The 23902-nt window shown below is 46.0% G+C and overlaps 2 protein-coding genes across 2 annotated transcripts; both read left to right on the top strand.

Moving 5' to 3' along the window:
* The first annotated feature begins 299 nt into the window (after nt 1-299).
* LOC141026674 (uncharacterized) lies at nt 300-965 on the top strand. The gene has a single exon (XM_073503521.1). It carries the CDS (start codon nt 300-302, stop codon nt 963-965), a length of 666 nt encoding a protein of 221 aa, XP_073359622.1.
* A 4380-nt stretch (nt 966-5345) lies between these two features.
* On the top strand, nt 5346-22401 carry LOC109786212 (disease resistance protein Pik-2). Its single transcript, XM_045234297.2, has 4 exons — nt 5346-5665; nt 5752-6827; nt 8199-8807; nt 20124-22401. The coding sequence occupies exons 2-4, from the start codon at nt 5778-5780 to the stop codon at nt 22053-22055; spliced, it is 3591 nt and encodes a 1196-aa protein (XP_045090232.1). The 5' UTR covers nt 5346-5665; nt 5752-5777; the 3' UTR covers nt 22056-22401.
* The last annotated feature ends 1501 nt before the right edge of the window (nt 22402-23902 follow it).

Here is a 23902-nt window from a genome sequence, read left to right on the forward strand (position 1 = left end):
GGACAAGGGGTACGCCAGTAGGGAGGCCCTTATAGCCCCGCGAATCACCCATCCCAATCCGACGGCCTTCATCAAAGGCCGCCTAATCCTCTATGGGATTCTTGTCCTTCATGAGGTTATTCATGAGGTCAAGTCTAGGCGCCTGCGTGCGGTGTTTTTCCAGATCGACTTTCACAAGGCATATGACACGGTCCATTGGTCCTTCCTTCGGGAGGTGTTATACAGGAAGGGTTTTGACCCGCGTTGGATCACAAGGGTGATGCAACTGGTTATGAGTGGTCGAACGACCATTAACATCAATGGCGAGGTCGAACCCTATTTGCCCACGGAACAGGGTGTCCGGCAGGGGGGACTCCTTTCCCCCCTTCCTATTCAACCTCGTAGTGGATGCTCTAGCCGCTATACTGGACAAGGCCAAAGGGGCTGGCCACATTAGGGGGATTTGCCAACACCTCCTAGGGGAGGGCGGGCTGACCCACCTCCCGTACGCTGATGACACGATCCTAATGGTTGAAGGATCGGACGAGGACATCGCCCACCTTAAATTCCCGCTCCTTTGCTTCCAGAAGATGTCCGGGCTTACCATTAACTTCAACAAGAGTGAGGTTATGGTCATGGGCTACCCAGAGGAGGAGTGGACTAGCATTGCTAACCGACTTAATTGCCGGTTAGGGACCTTCCCTACGACCTATCTAGTCATGCCCATTAGTGACAACCGCATCCAGGAGAAAGACTTGAGGCCGTACATGGCAAATCTCCAACACCGGATGGAACCGTGGCATGGACGCTGGATGTCTAAAGCGGCTAGGGTGGTCCTGATTAACTCATCAATGATTAGCCTGCTAATGTACCTGATGGGATTGTATAGTCTTAATGAATCCCTCCATCAGGAGGTGGCCAAGTACCAATCCAGGTTCTTCTGGGCAAGGAAAGGTGATAAGCAAAAATACCATATGGTGAAGTAGACGGAGATCTGCATGCCCAAGGACCAGGGGGGTCTTGGTATCATCTCATCCAAAAGGATGAATATTGCCCTTATAGCTAAATGGCTATGGAGGATCGCCTCTGGTGAGGGTGGCCTATGGCTCAACATTATTCGAGCTAAATACCTGTGGGGCCAACCCGTAGCGTTTGTGCAGTTGATGCCAGTGCTTCGGATCGGATCGTCAATGGAGGTGGGCCGAGGCACCGCCACCCTATTCTGGTTGGACCGTTGGTGCGGCCCCCTGCCGTTCGCTTCCCGCTTCTAGGCCCTCATCAATATCTGCGCCGACAAGTGTTTGACGGTGGTGTCAGCCTTGTCGAACCTCACGCGGATCACCTTTAGAAGAACTTTCGGTCCCGGCGAGCTGGAAATGTGGGAGGACCTCGTAGCATGCATTGCTCTCCACTCCCCATCCGAGGAGGAGGATGTAGTCCATTGGCACCTCGAGCCCAATGGGCGGTTCTCAGCGAAATCGCTATACCACGCGATTATGCCAACTCCGGGACCGATAGAATTGAACCTCCTTTGGGAGATTAAGCCGCCGTTGAAGATTAGGATCTTCCTTTGGAAATTAGTGCGCGGACGAGTCCCATCCGGTACGGAGGTGCTGAAGCGTAACGGTCCCTCCAATGGGATGTCTCCTTTGTGCTTGACCCCGGAGGACTCTAACTACATAATCTTCGTATGCCCGGCGGCGAGATTCCTCTGGGCTTGCTTTCGGGAGGTTGCATGTGGCAGATGGTGCCATACCAACTTCCCCAATATGTTTAGGGAGGTGCTTGAGCCCATCCATGCGGCTGGGCGGCCGACCCTTTGTGTGGCCATTGGTGCCCTCCTTTGGACACTTTGGAATATCCGTAATAAGTTTGTGATTGAGCATGTTATTCCTCATCGTGCGACTGATGCAATATACAAACTCTGTGGTTTTCTTCAGCTATGGCGGCCGCTTAGTCGGTGCCAGGATCGGGTCTTCATTGACCGGGCCATCTATTCACTCCGGTCCATCACCGCCCGCCTGTCTGCACCGCCGCTCCTCCCTCCGCCCCTGGAGCCGGATTAGTATAGCTGTCTTTTGGCTTCTTATTTGGGGATTATTGTGCTGCTCCCCCAGCTAGACTTCTGGTGTGCTTATTGTACTCCAGTGTGTGTGTGCGCGCGTTGAACCTTGTTGCTACCTGTGTGCTTTGGTCCAGGCTTTATAATATAAAGCGGGGGAAACCCTATTTCTTCTCATGCATGGCCAAGTTGATGTACACACTGGGGATAAGATGGGCCATGCTGTTGTCTGTCTCAAATTAAGGTGAGGGGGTTTTCTCGACATCCCACCGAGCCATGCACTCCCAAGCCACTTCGCTCGGTGGTATATCTCTACTGCAGTTCCTTAGAGCATCTCCGGTCGTTGGTCCCCCAGGGGACATGTAAAATCGCCGATTGGGGGCGAGCCGGCGCTAAACTCGGCGTGGGGGCTTTCGGGTTCCCAGCCGCCGGCCCTAGGGTCGCCCCCAGAAGGCGGTTTAAAAATAAAAGGAATTCGGCTAAAGTTCGGCAAACCGGACAAAGATTCGGCTAAAGTTCGGCGAACATGACAGTACATAACAAAGTTTTTAAGAAAACGACCGCAACTACAACTACGGGTCGAAGAACGCGCTGAGCGCGGCGAAGTCGCCTACGTCGCCGCCATCCTCGCCGTCGTCCTCGTCGGCCTTCTCCTCCTTGACGCGGCCGCCTCTGCTGGAGCTCTGCCCGGCGTCGCCCTGGCGGACCGGCGACAGCCTTGCCATTGATTCTTCGAGGGAAACCGAGGCGTTCTGAGGACGACGAGGCGAGTGTCGCTGTCTCGGCGGGCCCGCAGCTCTTTCGCGTCAAAATCGCTCGCCTCGGCGCCCCCCAGCGCGCCGGGTTCGGCCTAGGTCCGCCGGCGCCAGTTTCGGCCCAACCCGGCGAAAAATGGCCTCCTGGGGACGCGACTGGGCCTTTTTTTGGGCGGCGGCGCTGAAAAATCGGGCGGGGGGGGGGGGGGGGGCGTGTTGGGGGCGCGGCTGGAGATGCTCTTATACATCTACATCTTGTTGAATTGTTTCAACATACAGTTACCGTTTCGTGTTGTGCACACAACATTTGTTGGCAAGTTTTACTTAAAGTGTCAACGTAGTTGGTTCGATTGTTTTTCTTTTCTTCCTTTCTATTTAGTGAACAGAGAAGCGATATGTAGCAGTTGCAGTTTATCTTATTTTTTTGTTTTATTTATTCCCAACAAAACGTGTAAAGATTCAGACAGATGGCAGTGGTTCAGGCAAAAATAAAGGAAAAGCAGACAGGAAGAATCGAATCCCTCTTTACCAAAAGAAAAGGAAACTAAAGCATAAAGTCACCACTTGTTGCATATGCCACAGCAACCAGCAAAGAAGCAGCTTTTGAGGATGGTACTGGAATAGCAAGAGTTGGAGGCCCAAGCAAATAATCTAGTCCAGCAGTTCCCTTCTTCGATGAGCTTCCAGTCAGGCTGGGAGGCTCGGAGCACAACGCAGCCACTGACCAAGCGAGCTAGGTAGTTCATTTCAACAATGTAATTCGTTCTCACCTTTGTTATTCAGCTCTACTGAATCTTGCTCATCCTCGCATCACGTCTCTTCAAACTTAAGAGCCATTAGTATATGACGACCCAAAACTCTGGCAACTGGTCTTGGATACTTGGTAAAATCTAGCTTCAAGTTCCGAGGTAATTACCCATATAGAAATTCAGAAATAAATCAATACGACACACGTCATAATCCATATTGGATTCTCGAATTTATTAAAGAAAAAGGAGCAATCAAAGAATTAGAGAAAGATCTACAAAAGGAAATTAACTCTATAAATCAGAAATGTAATATTTCTATCAAAAAAGTTAAAGAACCTTATAGACAGCCTAACATTCCTGCAGAATATATTGCTTTCCAATTAAAAAATAGAGTTTCATATTACAAATTAACTAAAAAGTGATTGAATTAACTAAAAATAACAAATATAAGGGAGTCAATGTAACAATTCCGGGCCGTCTAGGAGGAAAAGAAATAGCACATGTCGAATCCATTTAAGAAGGTTAAACTTCCCCTCCATACAATTCGCGCTAAACTAATTATTGCTGGTATCCAATTCGAACCATCTATGGAGTATTAGGTAGCATATTTCTTATACCAAATTTCTATCCCTTGAAATTCTTGAGCAGAAAGAAGGATACATATGTTGTGTTTTATTTTGCTTAATGATATAAATTAAATGGTGTATCAATTCCATAAATTGACTATAGCAGTAAATAAATCTATATCTTGAGCAAGTGCTTAACGAGTACTGGAAATGTATCGATTCTGTACCTGAATCATGGCACTCTAATGGTAAATCTGCACTACAATTCCCTGTGCGTCTACACATTATTTATTTGTTTCAACATATACAGGTTGCTTCATGTTCAACTCTTTCCTTTTGCTGCAGATTTGGGTTGAACCTGAAGGTGCTCGACAACTCACTCCTTTATTCAGCAAACTGAATAAATGTAGTCGCTCAGCTCAGTGCAGTTCTGAATTAAGCCCTGAAGTTGAAGTTGCTTGTCTGACCAATTTACTCATGTGAATTCAGCATTAGTTACTATCGAACTGTTATTATCATCATAAAGCTAATGCATTAGAAGATTTATTATCAACTGTTGCCTGTTTGAGAAAGGAAAAACACTACATACTCACATGTCAGGCCCATTCGAACATGCTTCTTACTTTCGTTTCCTGTTTGTTTTGTCATTCATCCTAGTCTGCTTGGCTAATTTGCTCAGCTAATATGTCAGCATGTTTGAGGCAACCTACTGTACATGTTTGCTGTTATTTAAATTCTCAGCAGTGCAATCTCAGAACCCATATGTTTCTGCATCTATATTCTTTGAGGCTGTTTAAATTAAGCTGGTCCCTGGACAATAGTGTCAAGCATGTATACAGTATCCCCTGAAAAAACATGTATAAAGTACTTTATTGCTACTTATGTTTTTTTATCTCGTCCATCTCTGCCTCAACTGTAAGACCAACTGTTTGAATTAAGCTGCTCCCATGCATTTGAGAGCCCCCAGCAAGGGTAATGTTGCATATCTGTATGTGTCCAGAATGAGAACAGCATGTCAAGGCCAAGAATCAGACTTTGTTTGTGAGGAAAAGATGTTCAATGGAGCTCACGCTTTAGCCTTTATCAAGGACAGCATGCCTACTCCAAGAATCATCACATGTAAATCAGACAGGAAGAATGGAATCCATCTTTGCCAAAACAAAGGAAACTAAAGTGTAAAGATACCATGCATGGATGCTTAGGCTTCAGGGAGAAGCAAAGAAGCTTCTTGTGCCCCTGCTTTCCATTTACCTTTGCTTCTGAGGATGGAAGTCGAATCAATAGCTACAACTACAACCTGAAGCAGAGTATCTCACTCCATTTCTCTTCTTCAGTGAGCTTCCGGTAGGTCGGAGCAGGATGCAGCCAGACATCCATTCCTCTTCGCTGCTGGTAATTCTTGTCGTTCTTTTGCGCTCTAGCCACTGAATCATCAATCCTAATTTGGACATTACCTTTGCTAATTAGATAGTATATGCTTAATTGCTTTGGAGAGCGCTGTTCTTCGTGGCCGAGGGGGTATTGATAGCCATCCAGATTGCTTCCACCACCAAGGTTTGCTTCCCACCCCTCTCTTGTTATTTGTTCCCCAGCACTAAGAGCTGCTCTAGCTCTAACACTAACAACTAAGGCATAAACAGTGCTCTGCCTCCATCCGCCTGTGCTAATGGAGGCCACGGCGCTAAGCATCGGAAAGTCCGTGTTGGATGGAGCGCTTGGCTATGCAAAATCTGCCCTGGCAGAGGAGGTTGCTCTGCAGCTAGGAGTCCGGCGTGATCAGGTCTTCATCACCAACGAGCTTGAGATGATGCAGGCTTTTCTCATGACCGCCCACGATGAGAGATATGATGACGATAGGGTCGTCAAGGTGTGGGTAAAACAGGTCCGCGACGTGGCCTATGATGTCGAGGACACCCTCCAGGAATTCTCTGTGCGCCTACGGAGGAAGTCCTGGTGGCGTATCCATCGAACGCTTTCAGATAGGCGCCATGTGGCCAAGCAGATGAAGGAGCTGAGAGCCAATGTTGAGGATGTCAGCCAAAGGAACATGCGCTACAACCTCATCAAGGGCTCTAGCTCCAAGTCGGCAAGCATCGGTGGACAGTCTGCAATGGTTGGTACAGCTATGTCTGGCACCGACGAAGCAAGGCGCCTACGGGAGAAAGCAAAAGTGGATCTCGTTCAATTGATCAACAAGAAGGATGATGACCTTAGAATCATCGCGGTGTCAGGAATAAGATCAGGTCATTTGTGGGAGACTTCAGTCATCAGAAGGGCCTATGAAGATAAAAAGGTATACAAGAAGTTTGAGTGCCGAGCCTGGATCGCAGGGTTGATACGTCCTTTTACTTTAACAGAGTTCTTGCGAAGCATCATCGAACAATTCCATGTAAATTGTCTTCAAAGTGTGGGGGAAAGAGAAAAAACAGAGATCCAAGTCCTGAGGAAGATGGGGATGATGAAGAAAGATGATTTGGTTGATGAATTCATGAGATACGTAAATGAGAAGACTTACCTGATTGTACTTGATGATATACAGAACATTGAAGAATGGGGTGACATTAAGCCATGCTTCCAGAATAACAAGAAAGGAAGCCGAATCATAGTCTCTGCATACCAAGCTGGAGTTGCAAGCTTATGTGTAGGGCCTGAGGATGTAGTACCAGAGTATAAGCAGTTGTTTGTTGATGAGAATATTTATGCTTTCTATGAGAAGGTAATGCTCAAAACTCTGTCCAATCTTACGCTTCGTTTAGTTCAACTTGTTCGCTAATTTCATTCCACTTGGAGCTGCATCGAAAGATACATCAGAACCACTGTAACTAACGACATCAGAAACACCCCATAGCATTATCTGGCCGCATCCATGTAGTTTTTACATTCACAACTTATGAGTATTGAGATCAACACGTCCTTGGTCCATACATTCTCATGGAAACATATATACTGTTGTTGTTTCCTTAATGATTCTAAGGAGATTCAGATTAAACCTTTTAAGGACCATGTCCTCTTTAAAATATTGTTAGTTCTCTATCTGAAGTTATGCAAAATTGAGATATAAATTCATATTTTTGATTTTTTGTAATCAAAGCTTTAGAAATTTAATTTAAGCATTTTTGCTGCATGTTATTTTTATTGGAAAATAAATTAATATACAATTTTATTTAATCCACATTTATTTGAAGGAACCACAAAAAGAATAATTGGTTTTTGAAATCTAATTTATGTAAGCCTTCAATTTTGCAAATTATGTTGTCAATTTATATTTTATAACCGATTTATATATACCGAAGGCTTACAACAGGTGTATCCTACCTTTTGGTCTCAGCATCCCACCTCAAAATATCTTCAAAATGATCATGTATGTTAGGAAAATTTTGATTAAATAAGGCATGGGATGACGAACCATCTACAGATTTTGAAGATAAAATGGACTAGATATTTTTTTCCTTTCACCAATTAAAATGTCTAGATATCCAATTAGATCATGAAGACCATGTTAAAAAATCAGGACTGATGCGTAAATTGAAGTTAATTGGGGGGAATATAATGTAAAATTATCACATTTATTTTTGGAAAGGAACCATCTTTAAAATGTAGCCGTCCAACATAGATGGTAAGGGTAATATCAAGGTCTGCAAACCAAGATTTTGCCTTGTATGTATCCAATAGTGATTAAATTTGAACTTGTCCTTGTTATGTTAGTTGTGGGGTCAAGGTAAACACAATAAAATCATTAATAAATATGTTCAGTTGACCAGAAACAATACAATCATTATAGATATACTCTCTACATACAATTTTCTGGCCATATATGGGACCATACCTTACCAACCCTTATGTAATGTGATGCATCTACCATCAGCATGATTGAAATTATCATAGTTAGCACTACTCATTATGATTATCATGAGATTCAAGATCTGCTATATCTCTAATGTATCAATATTTTCAGAATGAGATATATTATATACTTAATGTTAGATCTGTTTATTATAAAAATAATAGTAAGATTTAATACTTGACTAAACATTGTCTTGGTGGAAACAAATCAACATGTCATCATTAATTCCTTGCTTGTGTATAGGGGTCTCATAATGGGATAGATTCAATGGAGGCCGGGAGTAGCTCCAATACAGGCATTGCTAGCAGTGACGGCTCTGGCAATAAGAAGATTCTTAATCACAGAGAGACACTAGCAGTTTTTAGGGACACTCAACTCATTGGGCGTCAGAAAGAAAAGTCAGAAATCCTAAAACTAGTTTTAAATGAAGATAGCCAACAACTTGAAGTGATAAGCTTGTGGGGAATGGGTGGTATTGGAAAAACCACACTAGTCAGAGATGTCTACCAAGAGCTTAGTGGCAAGTTTGAGAAGCGTGCTTGTGTCACGATTCTGCGACCTTTCAGCCTTGACAAGCTTCTCGAGGACATAGCTATGCAGATTGGATGTGAAGTGAAAAAGATGGTTAGATATTTAGAAGGAAAGAAATACTTGATTGTTCTCGATGATCTATCATCCAATACAGAATGGGATACTATAATACCACAATTTCCTGCAATGGAAACATCAAGTCGGATCATAGTCACCACAAGAATAAAGGATATTGCTAATCATTGTTCAAACAAGCATAAAAATATATGCGAACTCCAAAGGCTAGGACACAGAAGCGCGCGTGATCTCTTCATGAAAAAGGTATGGATTCTCACTTCATGTGTTTGTTCATAAATGTATATCTTGTAGATTCTAACAATAAATGTTTGGGCTATAACACATGTGACTGTTTATACTGATATAAAGGTATTACAAGAAATACTCTAAACCTGTGAAGCTCAAATTTGGTCATAGTATCGTCATAAATTCGATTTATGATGCTTTTCTGAAGACATTCATATCTTCATTTGGTAATCGCTAGGTTTTTTTTTTTGAAAGGATGATTACCACTGGCCTCTACCTCGAGCTATGCATACAACCATCTTTATTGCATCATTCAAGAAGGTCTTACAAAATACTCCATCCGTCCTAAAATAAGTGACTCAACTTTGTACCAACTTTGTACTAAAGTCGGTACAAAGTTGAGTCCATTATTTGGAGACGGAGGGAGTAAATACATAGATCAACTCAAGGCCACCTTCTTAACGAAAATTGCCGCCCTACCTACAAGATTCATGATGTGCCCTGACTGCACTCCATGCACATCAATAAATCCGGTTACCTCACCATGCCAATCATTCCAGCAGACCCTTAGCGTGCCCCGCATGCGCACGCTGTAGAATCCGTCGCCGCCTTCTTCCGTAGTCTCGTCTTCAAGAGCACTCAATGCACTAATCTTGTCAGACCCTTCTGCCGTCAACGCCACCAGGATGCCAAATAGCGCCTGCCTCCTGCGCGCATCCATCGAACGGTATCTAGTTCGAAATCCAGCTGCCACCGTAGACGGTTCTGGCCGAGACGGAACCAAGCTTTCGCTGGCAAAATTCATGCCCATATTCCTGGCTGGACCACCAGATCAACCTCATCCATCATCCAGCACACCCATGGGTGATGTCGGCCAACAGGAAACCGTAATAATGGAGCCGGACCACCGCCCGGAACCGCTGCCCTGCATGGGTGAGCCATCGATGGCGGAGAACCCTCACCGCTATGGTGTCGATGCCAAACCACGCACATGTCCAGCACACCAGCGCGGATCTACACCGAAACAGCATCCCGGAGCCAAGGAGGAGGAAGGCCCCGCCTCCACCATCATCTCCCGTCTGGGCTTTGCCCCTCGGAGCTCCGGCGGTGGCGAGGAGAAGACGACGACACTTGATGCCCGAGATCAGATTGGGAGGAAGGGGGTCGGGAGGGAGGAGATAGGGAGGAACATGGTCGAGGAAAGGGGTGGCGGCGGCTCGAGGAGGGAGGAGATCAAGAGCCCCAAGTTAAAATAAAGGACTGTGATATTTGGCACACGTGTGCCATATAAGCAAAACTGCCACACCTCTACTTCTTTCATTTTAAAGTACCACAGGATCCCTCATCCTTTGACCTCGCCTCCTCCCAAACGACCCCGCAGGCTCGCCCGAGAAACCTGCTTCTCTCGCACATCTTGGGCGCTCACCCTCGAGAAAACTGACACTTCTTCACGTCTACCACATGATTTCTCCTCAGGACAAAGTTACCATGGTATTCGTATGCAAGTTATCAGGCCTGTGTTGCATAACTTACCGTGCTATTTACATAGAACGTACTAGGTATCTATGCTTCAACAACTACATCCCTTCAAAGTTACCACTGTGTTTTGTACATAAGTTATAAGGTCTTCGATGTGTAAAATACCGTGGTACTTACACATAAGTTATCAGGGTATATGTACATCAACCTCCCCCCGGTCAAAGTTACCATGAGGGATTGTACATGAGTTACCGGGTCTACAGTTCGTATATTATCAAGGTACTTGCACCTAAAAACCTGGGTGTGTTTCGGTAGCTTCTTCCATAGGTCAAAAATTACCACGATGTTTTTTGCGTAACTTATGACGCCTATAGCACGTGTGCCCCTCATGACACTAAACATTATGTGACTTTCCCGTGGCACGCCATTTGTTGTGTTCATCCAAGAGGCCCACGCGCGAGGCGAATGTATGTTTTTAACAACTTAGTTTCCTTTGGTAAAAAAGTTACCATCATGTTTATATTGCAAGTTATCGGTTATGCGGTGCTTATATTATCATGTTATTTACACAAAAAATATTGGGGATGTTTTGAACAACTTTTTCCGGGGACAAAAAGTTATCATGGGGATTCTAGGTAACCTATCAAGCCCGTAGTGCTTAAAATATCATGCTATTTACATAAAATTTATCAGGGGTATGTTTCAGCAAATCTCCCCCCCCCCCTACGGGTCAAAAATTGTTAGTAATGGCGCACTTCTATGCGGTGCGCCATTAGTATCTGGTATAGTAATGACGCACCGTGTGATATACTAATGGCGCACCAGGGGTGCGCCATTAGTATTAATTACTAGTGGCGTGATGCTAGTGGCGCACCTGTAGTGCGCCATTAATGGCCAAAACAGGTGCGCCGCTAGCAGGCATTTTCCTAGTAGTGCGTCCCTGAACATTCAGTACCAGAGTAGACATTTTTAGTTCCATAGCCATAGATGGATTGCCAATAATGATCCTAAGAAACGGGATTAAGGATGTTAAATGCAACTTGTATCACTAGGAGGCCAAAGCCACTATATATATGATGTACATGAGGATGCCAAAACTCAAGAATACAAAAGGCCAAAGGCGCACCATCAACATAACTCTAACAACCCCCCCCCCCCCCCCCCCCCAAACTCATGGTGGATCCACACCACTGAGTTTGGAGAGGTGAAATCTATGTTGCGCTCTAGTCTGTGGCTTCGTGAAGAAGTCCGCTAGTTATAACTTGGAAGGCACATACTGAAGAGCAATAACGTAATCCTGCACAGCGGCGCGCACATAGAAAACATTAACACCAATATGCGGTGTGGAGATGGCACACACGCCTGGAGCCGGCGACAGCCGCGTCAGAAGGTGGGCATGGCGGCCTCGGCGAGAGGTGGACGCGCGGCGGCCCCGGCAGGAGGTGCAGGCGGCGACCTCGGCAGGAAGTGGAGGCGCGGCGGCCGTGGCGGAAGGTGGAGGCGGCGACCTCGGTGGGAAGTGGAGGCGCGGCGGCCGTGGAGAAAGGAGGCGGCGGCGACCTCGGAGCAGATCGGCGAGAGAGCCGCCGGATCGAGCTAGCCTGGAGCCGAGAAAAACAACAACAACAACAACAACAACAACAACAACAACAACAACAACAACAACAACAACAACAACAACCGGCAAAGAAAGCGACGGCAACGTGTGAGGTTGGATCAGGAGGCGAGTTGCAACGCAAAAAAAAGCTCTGAACCTAGGCTCGATATCATGTTATAATGCAACTTGTATTATTAGAAGGCTAAAACCACCATATATATGATGTACATGAGGATGCCAAAAGTCAAGAATACAAAAGACCAAAGGCCACCATCAATATAACACTAACAAAGGAGTCAAACCTCAAAATCGAATAGATGAAACACCATGGTATAATGTACATACATGTAGCTATGGGATACCTCTGTACCTCTCCGTAGCGCACTGTAGCATCACGGGAAGCCACCCAATAGCAATAAACCAGATTGGCCTGTCAAAAGTAGATCCCAAACGAATCCCTATCATCACCTGTAAATCAAACCAGGAGCTTCTTCCCCATAGTGTATATGTCACAACACCGCAACAGCAAATGATCCGCAAGGTTAGTAGCAGAAGCCCGTGCATCCATATTTTCTGGAGGCCGCGAGGCGCTCTTCCATGGCTAGCCATCGATGGCATCTACTGTGTCCACAGCAAGTCGTCACGACAACCACGACAACAACATCCTTTTCTCCTTCCCTGACTTCTCTTGGGCGTCATCATGGGCAGATGATGAGCACGACTAACACATTCACGGTCTGGCTGCTGAACTTGATGTCATGGCTGAAAGCGCTTGCAGGGAACTGGCATAGAGCGCATATCCGAGATCAGGCGAGAGGGGAAATTGTAAGATAGCAGACGTTAAAGGCCATCAACTCGCCCTACGCCAACAAACACGATGTCGTCTAATAGCTCCTGTGACCATCAAAATATCTTGGATCTTAAGCAGCCTTAGCGCCGGGAGCAGCGCGGCGCACCGGAGCAGGATTTTTTTTTCTTTTTCGAAAAGGGGCCAGGCCCGGCCTCTGCATCAAAAAGATTCATGCGGCGATATTATTAATAAAAGCAACATGTTCAATACAAGTCTTCACGTCTTAAAAGTAAAGAAGCTTACAAAGAGCAAAAGCAGCATGACAGGATAGCCACAACCAATGAAAAAAATAGCGCGCTACAAAATATAGCGAGGCCCTTCTTCAAATGCTACACAAGTTATAGCGTGCTATATTTCAAAATAGCATTTGCAAAAATTTCAAATATACCTAGAAATAAAGTATTTAAGCAACTAAATTTTTGCTAGGAGCAAGCAATATATGCATAAGGGCCAGATCTAGGACATAAAAATTGTAAGTCTCAAACAGTTTCAAGATAAAAAGAGTGAGAAAGGTAGTGGTCGTGGGTTGGTTTTGGCCTGCTAGGCCTGCTGGGCTGTGGTTGTTTAAATTTTGCATGGTCTGCAAGTTTAAATGTGTAACGCTACAACGTTATAGCATGTGTAGCGCGCTAATTACGCAATTAGCGCCGTAGCGGTCGATTTTGCCAAAACGTAACGTCTCCCTTCCGAATATGCTATAACCGCGCTATAACGACGAAATAACGTGCTATTTTTTTCGTTGGCCACAACCGGCCGGCAAATATAAGATAAGAAACTAAACACCTATCCTATTACCTGACCGCCATCCAAACTGGTTGAAGACCATCTTTCATCGGATAGATCCAGTAACCAAATGCTCCCTGGCCTCCGTCAGAGTGAGTAACGACCACATACGAATGAGTGTAGTGGCCCGGAAGATAACCTGCAAGAAATGAATTTTTGTTGTTCTGTTAAAAACCAAATCGTTTCTGTAGTTCCATACTGTCCATAATAAAGCACATATTCCTACACGGATATGTTTCGCAGTTACGGAGTCTAACCCATCTAACCACGTCCCAAATAACATGTTGATGATATTCGGAGGAGTAATATTAAAAGCTAGGTGCACTGTCCCCACAAATTTTTTGCCAAGGGACATTCGAGAAAGAGGTGTTTGATGGATTCTTCCGAATCACAGAAGCTACATTGTGTAGATTCTGTCCAATTGAGTTTTGCCAAATTGTCCTTAGTTAGAATGACTTGTTTATGGACAAACCGCATAAACACTTTGATTTTTAAAGGCACTTTGACTTTCCACACATGTGTCGAACGCGGAATGACGCTAGAGTTGATAACATCCAAATACATGGATTTAACAGAAAACTCGTCATTCTTTTTTAGTTTCCAGCTCAACTGATCGGGTTGTTGAGAAAGGTGGACCTCCATCAATCTCCCCATAAGGTGGATCCATACATCCCAACGATTTCCCGCTAGAGTCCTCCTGAATTGAATATTTAGAGGATTTGACTGTAATACTGTTGCAACTAAGATTCTCTTCATTGCATAATATTATAGAGAGAAGGATATTGGAGTGCAAGGGGCGTCTCCCCTAGCCATGTGTCCTCCCAAAACCTCGTGGTAGTACCATTTTCAACTACAAATTTTGTCCTGTTGAAAAAGGCTGATTTCACTTTCATCAGTCCTTTCCAAAAAGGAGTGAAGCTACTTGTTCCGCAGGATTTGGGTGCACGTGGCATCCGTCGCTACAGATAGCTTATACAACCACTTGCTGAGTAAACATCTGTTCTTCACCTCTAGGTTTTCAATGCCGAGACCCCCTTGATCTTTCGGTCTACAAATGATATCCCATTTAGCGAGTCTGTATTTTCGTTTTAATTCATCACTCTGCCAGAAGAAGCGCGATCGATAGAAGTGTAACCTTTTCCGGACTCCAACTGGTACCTCAAAAAAGGACAAGAGAAACATAGGCATACTCGTAAGAACCGAATTAATGAGAATTAATCGGCCTCCGTATGACATAAGCTTGCCCTTCCAGGAGCTTAGTTTCTTTTCAAATCGATCCTCAATGCACTTCCATTCTTTGTTAGACAGCTTGCGATGGTGAATTGGTATACCCAAATACGTGAATGGTAAAGACCCCAATTATCAGCCGAACAATTGTTTGTAAGCTTCTTGTTCATCTTTAGCTCTTCCAAAGCAGAACAATTCGCTTTTATGGAAGTTAATCTTTAACCCCGACAATTGTTCGAATAGACATAACACAAGCTTGATGTTTCTTGCTTTTGCCAAATCATGCTACATGAAGATGATAGTATCATCAGCATACTGAAGGATCGACACTCCGCCATCCACTAAGTGTGGAACGAGCCCCCCTACTTGGCCATCATCCTTAGCCCTTCCTATTAGGATTGTCAACATGTCGACCACTATGTTGAAAAGAATCAGTGACATCGGGTCACCTTGCCTCAGGCCCTTGTGTGTCTGAAAGTAATGACCAATGTCGTCATTCACTTTGATCCCAACACTCCCTTTTTGCGTGAAAGAATCTACCTGGTGTCTCCAGGCCTGATCGAATCCTTTCATACGCAATGCCTGCTGAAGGAATGGCCATTTTACTTTATCGTACACTTTTTCAAAATCCACCTTGAAAACCAACCCATCAAGTTTTTTCATGTGGATCTCATGGAGCGTTTCATGCAGAACTACAACCCCTTCTAGGATGTTTCTGTCCGGCATGAAAGCAGTTTGTGACGGCTGCACCACAGTATGCGCAATCTGCGTAAGCCTATTAGTCCCCACCTTGGTGAAAATTTTGAAACTGACATTAAGAAGATAGATTGGCCTGAACTGTTCAATCCGCACACCCTTTGTTTTCTTAGGAAGCAAAGTGATCGTTCCGTAGTTTAAGTGAGACAGCTGTAACTGTCCACAGAATAAATCATGGAACATCGGGAGCAAGTCTCCCTTGATAATGTGCCAGCACTTCTTATAAAATTCCGCCAAAAAACCATCCGGTCCTGGAGCTTTATTGTTCTTCATTTGTGAAATTGCCTCAAACACCTCTTTCTCCGAAAATGTGGCGGTCAGAGTATCATTCTCATCCGCAACTAGCTGAGGGATATCTTCAGTCCTTGACTCATCCAAGGATACGAAAATATCCTCTGGAGGATCAAATAGCTGCTTATAGTAATTCGTGATGTATAATTTTATGTTCTCCTGTCCTAAAATTGTACCCTCATCTTGCTCAAGCTGAAAGATCCTCTTCTTTCAATGCTTGCCATTCGCAATCATATGGAAGAATTGAGTGTTGTCATCCCCTTGGACGATTTTGCGAACTTTAGCTCGCAGTGCCCACTTCAATTCCTCCTCTCGAAGCAGTTCTTTCATTCTCAGTTCCGCCTCCACTTTAGTTTCCAACTCCCTGGTATCTAGGGGTTGAATAAGTAGAAGGAGCCTTTCCTTCTCAACCTTATATATCCCACTCAAATGTTTGGCCCATCCACGTAAAAACTGTCTTAGGTGCCTTATCTTCTTCTGCCATCTTTCAACATTCGACCTCCCCCCTGAATCTTTAACCCATTCTCGTGCTATCCGATCCAGGAACCCTTCTCTTTCAAACCACGGTAATTCGAAAGAAAAAGTGTTCTTGTTGCCCACATGCGTTGCTTCTCTAGAGTCAACCAGCAATGGGGTATGGTCGGATATCGCGCGAGATAATGCTTGGACCGTCACAAGGGGAAACTTCCGCTCCCATTCGACGCTAGCTAGGACACGATCTAGCTTCTCAAATGTAGGGATTTGTAACGTGTTGTCCCAAGTGAATTTTCTACCGGAAAGCTCTATCTCTCGAAGATCCAAGCTTTCAATGATTGTATTGAACATAAACAACCATCTGCCATCAAAGTTATCATCTTTTTTCCTCCCGACGTCGAATAATGTTAAAATCGCCCCCCAACTAGAATCGGGAGGTTCTCGCTACCGCAAATACGGACTAGATCCGCCAAAAAGTCTAGTTTTAGTTCAGGATGCGCGGCGCCATACACTGCCACCAATGCCCAGTTAAACCCATCGGCCTTTGATCTTACTCGAAACTTAACCGCAAAATCACCCATAACCACATTCCAAACTTCCAACTTATCGCATTTAACCCCAAGTGAAATCCCACCGGATCTTCCTCTTGGAGGCAAGTAATGCCAATCAAAATCAACACCTCCCGATAAAGTACTAAGAAACTGGGGAGTAAAATTGTCTCTTCCAGTTTCGGAGAGGGCGATAAAATCCAACTTGTGCTCTATAGATGCATCCGCTAGAAACCTTCTTTTAGCCAAGTCCTTAAGACCTCTGCTATTCCAAAAAATTACTTTCATATTTCATCATGAAATTTTTTAGTTGTCCGGGCCCTAGCACTTCTACGCACAGCCGAAGCCGGATAAATCTTCTGTTTCCACTTGCGTTTAGGCTTGTTTTGGTCCTCTACTCGGTCCTCACAACTGAGCTCATTGGTAACCACCGGAGCATCTGCAAGAATGGAAACTCTTGGGGAAATAGGGCACTCATCCTCCTCCGTTTCAGGAAGTGAGGGTGCAAGATCCGCATAGAAACTATCAAGTACCCTAATTCCCAACACATCTATATCCGAATCGTTCATAGGTTTGATCACCGCTAAGTTTTGAATTATTTCTAGAGCGCGCTCCGCTTCAAGATCCAGGATATCATTAATGGATTTAGAAATTTCACTATCATTACTACCTAGTGAAACTCCCAACTGATTTGCATTATGTATAATCTCGTCATTAGAAAAATGCAAAATAGAATTGGAGGTATTGACTGACATACCAGTAGTGACCTCAATGTCACGAAGCTTGGCCGTCCGCATGGCGCACCTTAGCTACATATCATCAATATCCGACTGATCCTGGAGACGGCAGCTCATCCGCCGACCTTCGAACACAGGATCCGGAATCCCTCCGAAAGAGATGATCTCGTCCCGCGCGTCCCCGTTCGGGGTAGGGCCTCCTGCCCGACCCCCAACAGGGCTCAACAGAGCTAAAGCCGGCAGGTGACGTCGCCCGAACCGGTGCAGCTCCTCCAGCCAGCATCGTCTCGAGGCCCGGCGCGCCCAGCGGCGTCGGACTGGGTCCGAAGGCAGGGGATGTGGCAGAAGTCGCCCCCTCCAGCGGCGCCAAGGGAGAGGTAGGGGCGGAGGCCACCTGCCCACGCCCCCCTCCTGACCCGGCACCACCACTGGGACGCGGTACGACCGCAGCCGCGCAAGGCGTCACCGGGCACCTCGTCTGCTGCGAAGCACCACCGTGAGCAGCGGGGGAGCTGGGGGCCGCCTGCCCATGAGCCTCCCCACCCTCGAAAGGAAGCTCGATAACCTGTCCGAGCACTGCCGCGGGCGCCGCCGAAAAAGGAGCACACTCCGCGGCGGCCACCACGGAAACAAAACCATCTGAGCAACTAATACCAACAGTTGTGTCATGAACCGCAAAGTCAAGAGGAGGAAGCGAGTGCTCAACCAAGTAATCAGACTCCACCCGATCACTCCATAGTCTAGGAGGAGCAGAAGCAGGCTCAAAGGAGCCAAATCTCAGCGAGTTCATAGGCGCAGAAGTAGGTGTTGGAGTCCCCTTCCCGGGCGCTACGGAGGCTTGTTTCGAACCATTGCTCGACAAGACACACGAAGTCGTTCCAGCCCAGCAATCCATGGAAGCGTGCGTTGGATGGTGTAATCACGCAGGAGCATCCCCATGATCTGAATCCCGCCGAGCATGACGATCACCATAATGGGCACACGTCCAGTTCGAGACTTTGAGTACAGGACTTTCATGATCAACCGCAGCCGGCACTGCTCGTCGCAGAAGGCCTCTACGCGTGGTTGGAGTGGATGAGCGAGTTGGCTTAGGAGATGACGATGATCCGCTCATAAGCAGCGTTCATTATGTGTGTTTGACGTTGATCGCCTTTTGCTCATCTGAACTCACGCCTAGCGGCATGTCATCGTGATCGTAATGCTGGATATGAATCCTAGCATAGAGCTCTTACCTGCATCTGCGTCCTTGCCATTATCATCATCAATATCAACGACGACAGCAGGTTCCGCCTTGCTCACCGATGCCTTGATCTAGATGGCCCTCAATCGCTCCATCTGCATGCTTCTCCACGACCGTGCCGTGGAAGGACGCGACGAATCCTTAAAGAAGCCCCTGGTCCGCCGCCGCCAGTCTCCCGACGATTATGGGCGGGGCGCGCTCGCCTCGGTTGCGGCCGACCTAGCACGCGAGCTCACAATCGAGCTGACATTACGTGAATCAAGCCGCCATGATCGAAACGGTGCGTGCGTGCGTTGTTTGTTGATTTTTCTGTTTCCATAAATAAGATTTTGCCTAGGAGTTTGTTTGTAATACGGTCGTGCTTGCCTGCGTGTCAAGTGCCGCTGGTTTCCCAATATCGTAGATGGGAGCTGCAGGAAAAACAACAACGTAGCGGAGGGATATGTAGAGAGATTAGTACCATCTTGGACTTGGATATAGAAAATAAATACGGGCAGAATGACCGTGGACGAAAAACAGACGAATTTACGGTAGTAATATAAGAAGCGATAGACGCTTTATTATTAGGTAAAGATAAAGATAAAGATAAAGATAATGATAAAGACAAAGACAAAGATTAGGTAAAGACATAGATATTATTAGGCATAGATACAGATATATTTTATGGGCTGAAAGAAAAATATTACTTATAGCGATAAATTATGATGTTCCTTGTAGTTTTTTCTTCTTTTGTGGTTAAAATGAAGTCAAATACTCCCTCCGTCCGGGTTTATTAGGCCTCTCAGCATCACAAGCATGCCCCTTCTTATAAGGCCTCGCTTTGAAAAGGTGCATGCATGCAATCATTTCATTGGTTGCATTGAAAGTCATTGTTGTTGGTGTCATGGCTAGAAAATTAATACACTTCATGCGTGTTTTTCTATTGGCTGCATACATATGAGAGAGTGCATTGGGAGTTGAATGAAAGAATTATATGAGCAAATTACTATGTGTCCTGGTCTAAGAGCAGTTGTCTTTAGGTCTAATAAACCCGGATGGAGGGAGTACCCACTCACATCCACGTAAACGCACCGCCTATTCATGAAGAGAAGTAGGCAACTCTTAAACAATTATCTTGTGGTATGTAGGGAATGCGCCCTTCTTCAGTGGTACAATGAAAGTTTTGTTCATTTTCGTTTGTGTAGTTTTTGGAACATTCTGTTTTAGCCACCTAACCAATTAATTTAACACAAAGATTACATTTTAAAGCGAAAACATATGTATTCCATCATATGTCTAACAATTAAATTAGAATAATATGTATCCAGTATTAGTTTGGATGTACTAAAAATCATAAATCATTTCAATTTCAGGTATTTGGCAGGACTATAAATTTGGATGAGCAGTATCCTACTTTGATTGAACAAGCAAATCTGATCCTCAAGAAATGCAACGGACTTCCTCTTGCAATAGTGACAATAGGTGGTTTCTTGGCAAACCAACCAAAAATCGCTTTCCAATGGAGGAAACTGAATGAGCATATCAGTGCTGAGTTGGCAATGAATCCAGAACTTGGGACCATAAAAACCGTCCTTATGAGAAGCTATGATGGTTTACCCTATCACCTCAAGTCTTGTTTCCTATATATGCCTATATTTCCTGAAGACTACAGGGTTGGGCGGGGACGCTTGGTGCGTCGGTGGACTGCGGAGGGTTACTCAAGGGAGGTGCGTGGCAAGTCCGCAGTGCAAATAGCGGATAGCTACTTCATGGAACTGATGAGCAGGAGCATGATCCTACCGTCTGAGAAGTCAATTCATAGTACAAAAGGGATTGATTCCTGCCAAGTCCATGATCTCATCCGTGAAATTGGCATCTCAAAGTCAATGGAAGAAAATCTTGTTTTTACACTCGAAGAAGGTTGCATCTCAAACAGCCAGGCCACGGTGCGCCACCTGGCTATAAATGGCAACTGGAAGGGGGATAAGAGTGAGTTTGAGAGCATAGTGGACATGTTGCGTCTGCGGTCATTAACAGTTTTCGGTCAGTGGAAGTCATTTTTCATTTCTGACAAGATGAGTATGCTCCGAGTTCTAGACTTGGAAGACACAAAAGATCTGCGTCATCACCACCTTAAGCATATTTGGAAACTTCTTCACCTAAGATATCTTTCCCTAAGAGCATGTCCAACAATTTTTGACCTGCCAGATTCGTTGGGTAATCTGAGGCAACTCGAGACGCTAGATGTGAGAGGAACTGGAATTCTCAAGTTGCCAAAGAGCATCATCAAGCTTCAGAAGCTAAATCATCTTCGTGCTGGGATCATACCGGCATATGAGGATTTCGTTTCATGGGAACAAGCTGTAGGTCATATTCCAAAGGTAATGAAGTGCCGGCCATGCACTTTATTATTAGGGACAATGTTGTGTTGTCTTGCTTGTTTTGCACCTGAATCTTTTTTAGGTGATGGCATGAGCCACCGTGATGTATGCGCTATGTTTTGCTGCTGCATATTACCTATTCTTGCGACGCGCTTGGACGCACATGGTGTTCTAGTGCCAAGTGGGATGACGAAGCTGAAAGCCCTGCACACACTGGGTGTTGTCAACATCGGACGAGGGAAGGTCATTCTACAGGACATAAAAGGACTCACCAGGTTGCGCAAGTTGGGAGTGACTGGCGTCAATAAGGAAAATGGACAAGAGCTTTGTTCAGCAATTGTTGGGCTGAGACATCTGGAGTCATTGTCAATCCGGTCAGAGGGGGAGCCAGGTTTATCTGGCTGCTTTGATGGGATGTCGTCACCTCCGGAGAACCTGCAGAGCCTCAAGTTGTATGGCAACCTGGTGAAATTGCCAGAATGGATCCAGGAGCTGAAACATCTGGTGAAACTGAAGCTGCGCAACTCTACCATATCAGAGCATGATGCTGCCATACAAGTCATTGGTAATCTACCAAACCTGACATTCCTGCATCTGCTGGAGAAGTCGTTCAAGGGTGAAGAGGTCTGTCTCAGTTTGCTGCCGGGGACGTTTGTGAGGCTGATGGTGCTGGAACTGAGACCAACGCTCAAATGCTTGAAGTTTGAACAAGGAGCAGCCTGTAAACTTGAGCTGCTCAAGTTTCGTTTTGCAGACATCAACAACGAGTCGCTTTTGGGTCTACCATCACTCGCAAGCCTCAAGGAAGTTGTGCTCCAAGATTACTTCGATGACACTGGATTGGCATACCTGCGGACTGAACTCGCCGAGAATCCAAATCGTCCCATCCTGAAGAGGGCCTTTGAAGTCGTAAAGGTTGTTTGATTCTTATCCAGAGCTAATCACGCCCAACAATCCGATGCAAGCTAGGAGTGCTGTTGTTATTTCCAACTAAGTACAGTATCTAGCAATCACCAGTTAATCGTTCATAGTTCCATTCGTGCTGGTCGGTCGATCACAAGCTAATTATTAGGAGACCTTGCAGTACGCTTTGCCATGTATGTATCTGTGTCGTTTCTAGCCTATTGTCTTGGAGAGAAAATAGAAGAAGTGCCACAAGACAAAGAAAACATTGAGTGCCGCTTTGGTACAACCCCCCTCGCATTACGTATAACGGGTAATATGGACTTTTCATAATTTGTATCTAACGTTCAGAACCACTGCGACAACATGCCTTTGGTGAACAATCTAAAGCTAGACACATTAAGTAATGGATGGGCTGGGAATTTTAAAAAGATTTTAGAAACACTTTGTGAACTGGTCTTTTTTCCATAATATCTTTCTATTTATTTATTTATTTATTTATTTTCCTTTTTCTGTTATGTTCCTTCTTTCTATTTCAAAAAATAGCCGCGCTTTAAAAATGTTGTTCAAAATTTCAAAAGGTTCGTTATTTCCAAAAAAAAATCATAAATTAAAAGATATTTGCATTTTCGAAAATTATAAGGAAATTTCAAAAAATGTTTGTGTCTTTAAAAAATTGTTCAGAATTTCAAAATGTGAATAATTTTTTGAAAAGCAAAAAAAAAATTGTGAAAGCAAACATTTGCTGAGAGCACGAACAAAAAAATAAATTCCAAAACATTTGTCAGAAATGAGACTAAATAAATGAGGCGTGCCGGCGGTGGCGGCGTTCGCCGGCGGCTGCGCGGTGAAGTTCCGGGCCGTGTGTCGATCTATGGAGGTGCGCGGCGCGGCGAGGAGGCCGCGGTGGCTGCGGCGGCACGGTAAGGAGGCCGCGGAGGACCTGCGTGGTGGCGGCTCCAACGACACACAGCGGCATGGTGGCATGTGCAGGGCAATAAGCCATGGCGGCGAGCTCGGCGCGACCGGTGCGTGTTATGGGTGCGCACTGGATGCGTCGGGCGCGTCGGGACCGCGGGCGTGCGTACGAGCGTGCGGTTGACGTTGGGAGGAGGTGTATGTCGCCGTTGTGCTCGAGTCCGTGCTCGAGTTCGGCTACATCCTTCCGCGTTTGTCGCTGGCGGCTGCCATGGCGGACACGGAGGCGGCGCGCGGTGAGTCCATGGCGTGTGGTGTGGTCGGGCTCGTCGGGCGCGTCGGGTGTGCGCGGGACGTGCGGGATGCACTGGTGCGGTTGGGCTCGTCGGGCGTGTCGGGTGCGCGCGGGACGTGCGGGGCGCCCAGGGACGTCAGGCGTGTGTCGGCGGTGGAGGAGGAGCTCGGCGTATGTCGCCGGAGACGTGACGGAGCACGGTGGGACCGGCGTCAGTGCGCCAGGTCGGGTCCATTGCGGTGCGGCCGGCGTCGGTGCGTCAGGTCGGGTCCGCGGGCTGGGTCACGGTCGTGGCAACATCGACGACGGGAGCTGCAACAACTCCAGAGACGGCAAGTCAAGATTAGAAGGAAAAATGTTAGTACTAATCTTGATGCATGTAGTTAGTTGGTTAGTGGATTGACTAGTCTGGTGCATGCGTTGTGACCGGCGTGCGTGTGCGTGTAGCTGGGCGTGAGTCAGTGGCCGGTTGGGGTGGCCGGGTCATGCGTGCATGCATTAGATGGATAAGTAGATGTGTGTGTGGCGTAGTGGTCACGGTAGCTAGGCTAGGTAGTTGGTGATTTGTTGGAGCGGTCGCGGTGTGCGCGTTACTTGCATTGTGAGCACGCGCGCCATGCAGACAATGGATGCGGCAGAGTAGGAGGGTGGGCAA

This window comes from Aegilops tauschii, chromosome 1 (genome assembly GCF_002575655.3).
Source record: "Aegilops tauschii subsp. strangulata cultivar AL8/78 chromosome 1, Aet v6.0, whole genome shotgun sequence".
NCBI classification, from domain to species: Eukaryota; Viridiplantae; Streptophyta; class Magnoliopsida; order Poales; family Poaceae; genus Aegilops; species Aegilops tauschii.

What these genes read in the sequence shown, in the direction of transcription:
- LOC141026674 (XM_073503521.1), top strand. Translation starts at nt 300, where the DNA reads ATGGCGAGGTCGAACCCTATTTGCCCACGGAACAGGGTGTCCGGCAGG.
- LOC109786212 (XM_045234297.2), top strand. Translation starts at nt 5,778, where the DNA reads ATGGAGGCCACGGCGCTAAGCATCGGAAAGTCCGTGTTGGATGGAGCG. An exon ending in TTTATGCTTTCTATGAGAAG is followed by an intron (nt 6,828 to 8,198) that starts GTAATGCTCAAA and finishes GCTTGTGTATAG; the next exon opens with GGGTCTCATAATGGGATAGA. An exon ending in GTGATCTCTTCATGAAAAAG is followed by an intron (nt 8,808 to 20,123) that starts GTATGGATTCTC and finishes TTTCAATTTCAG; the next exon opens with GTATTTGGCAGGACTATAAA.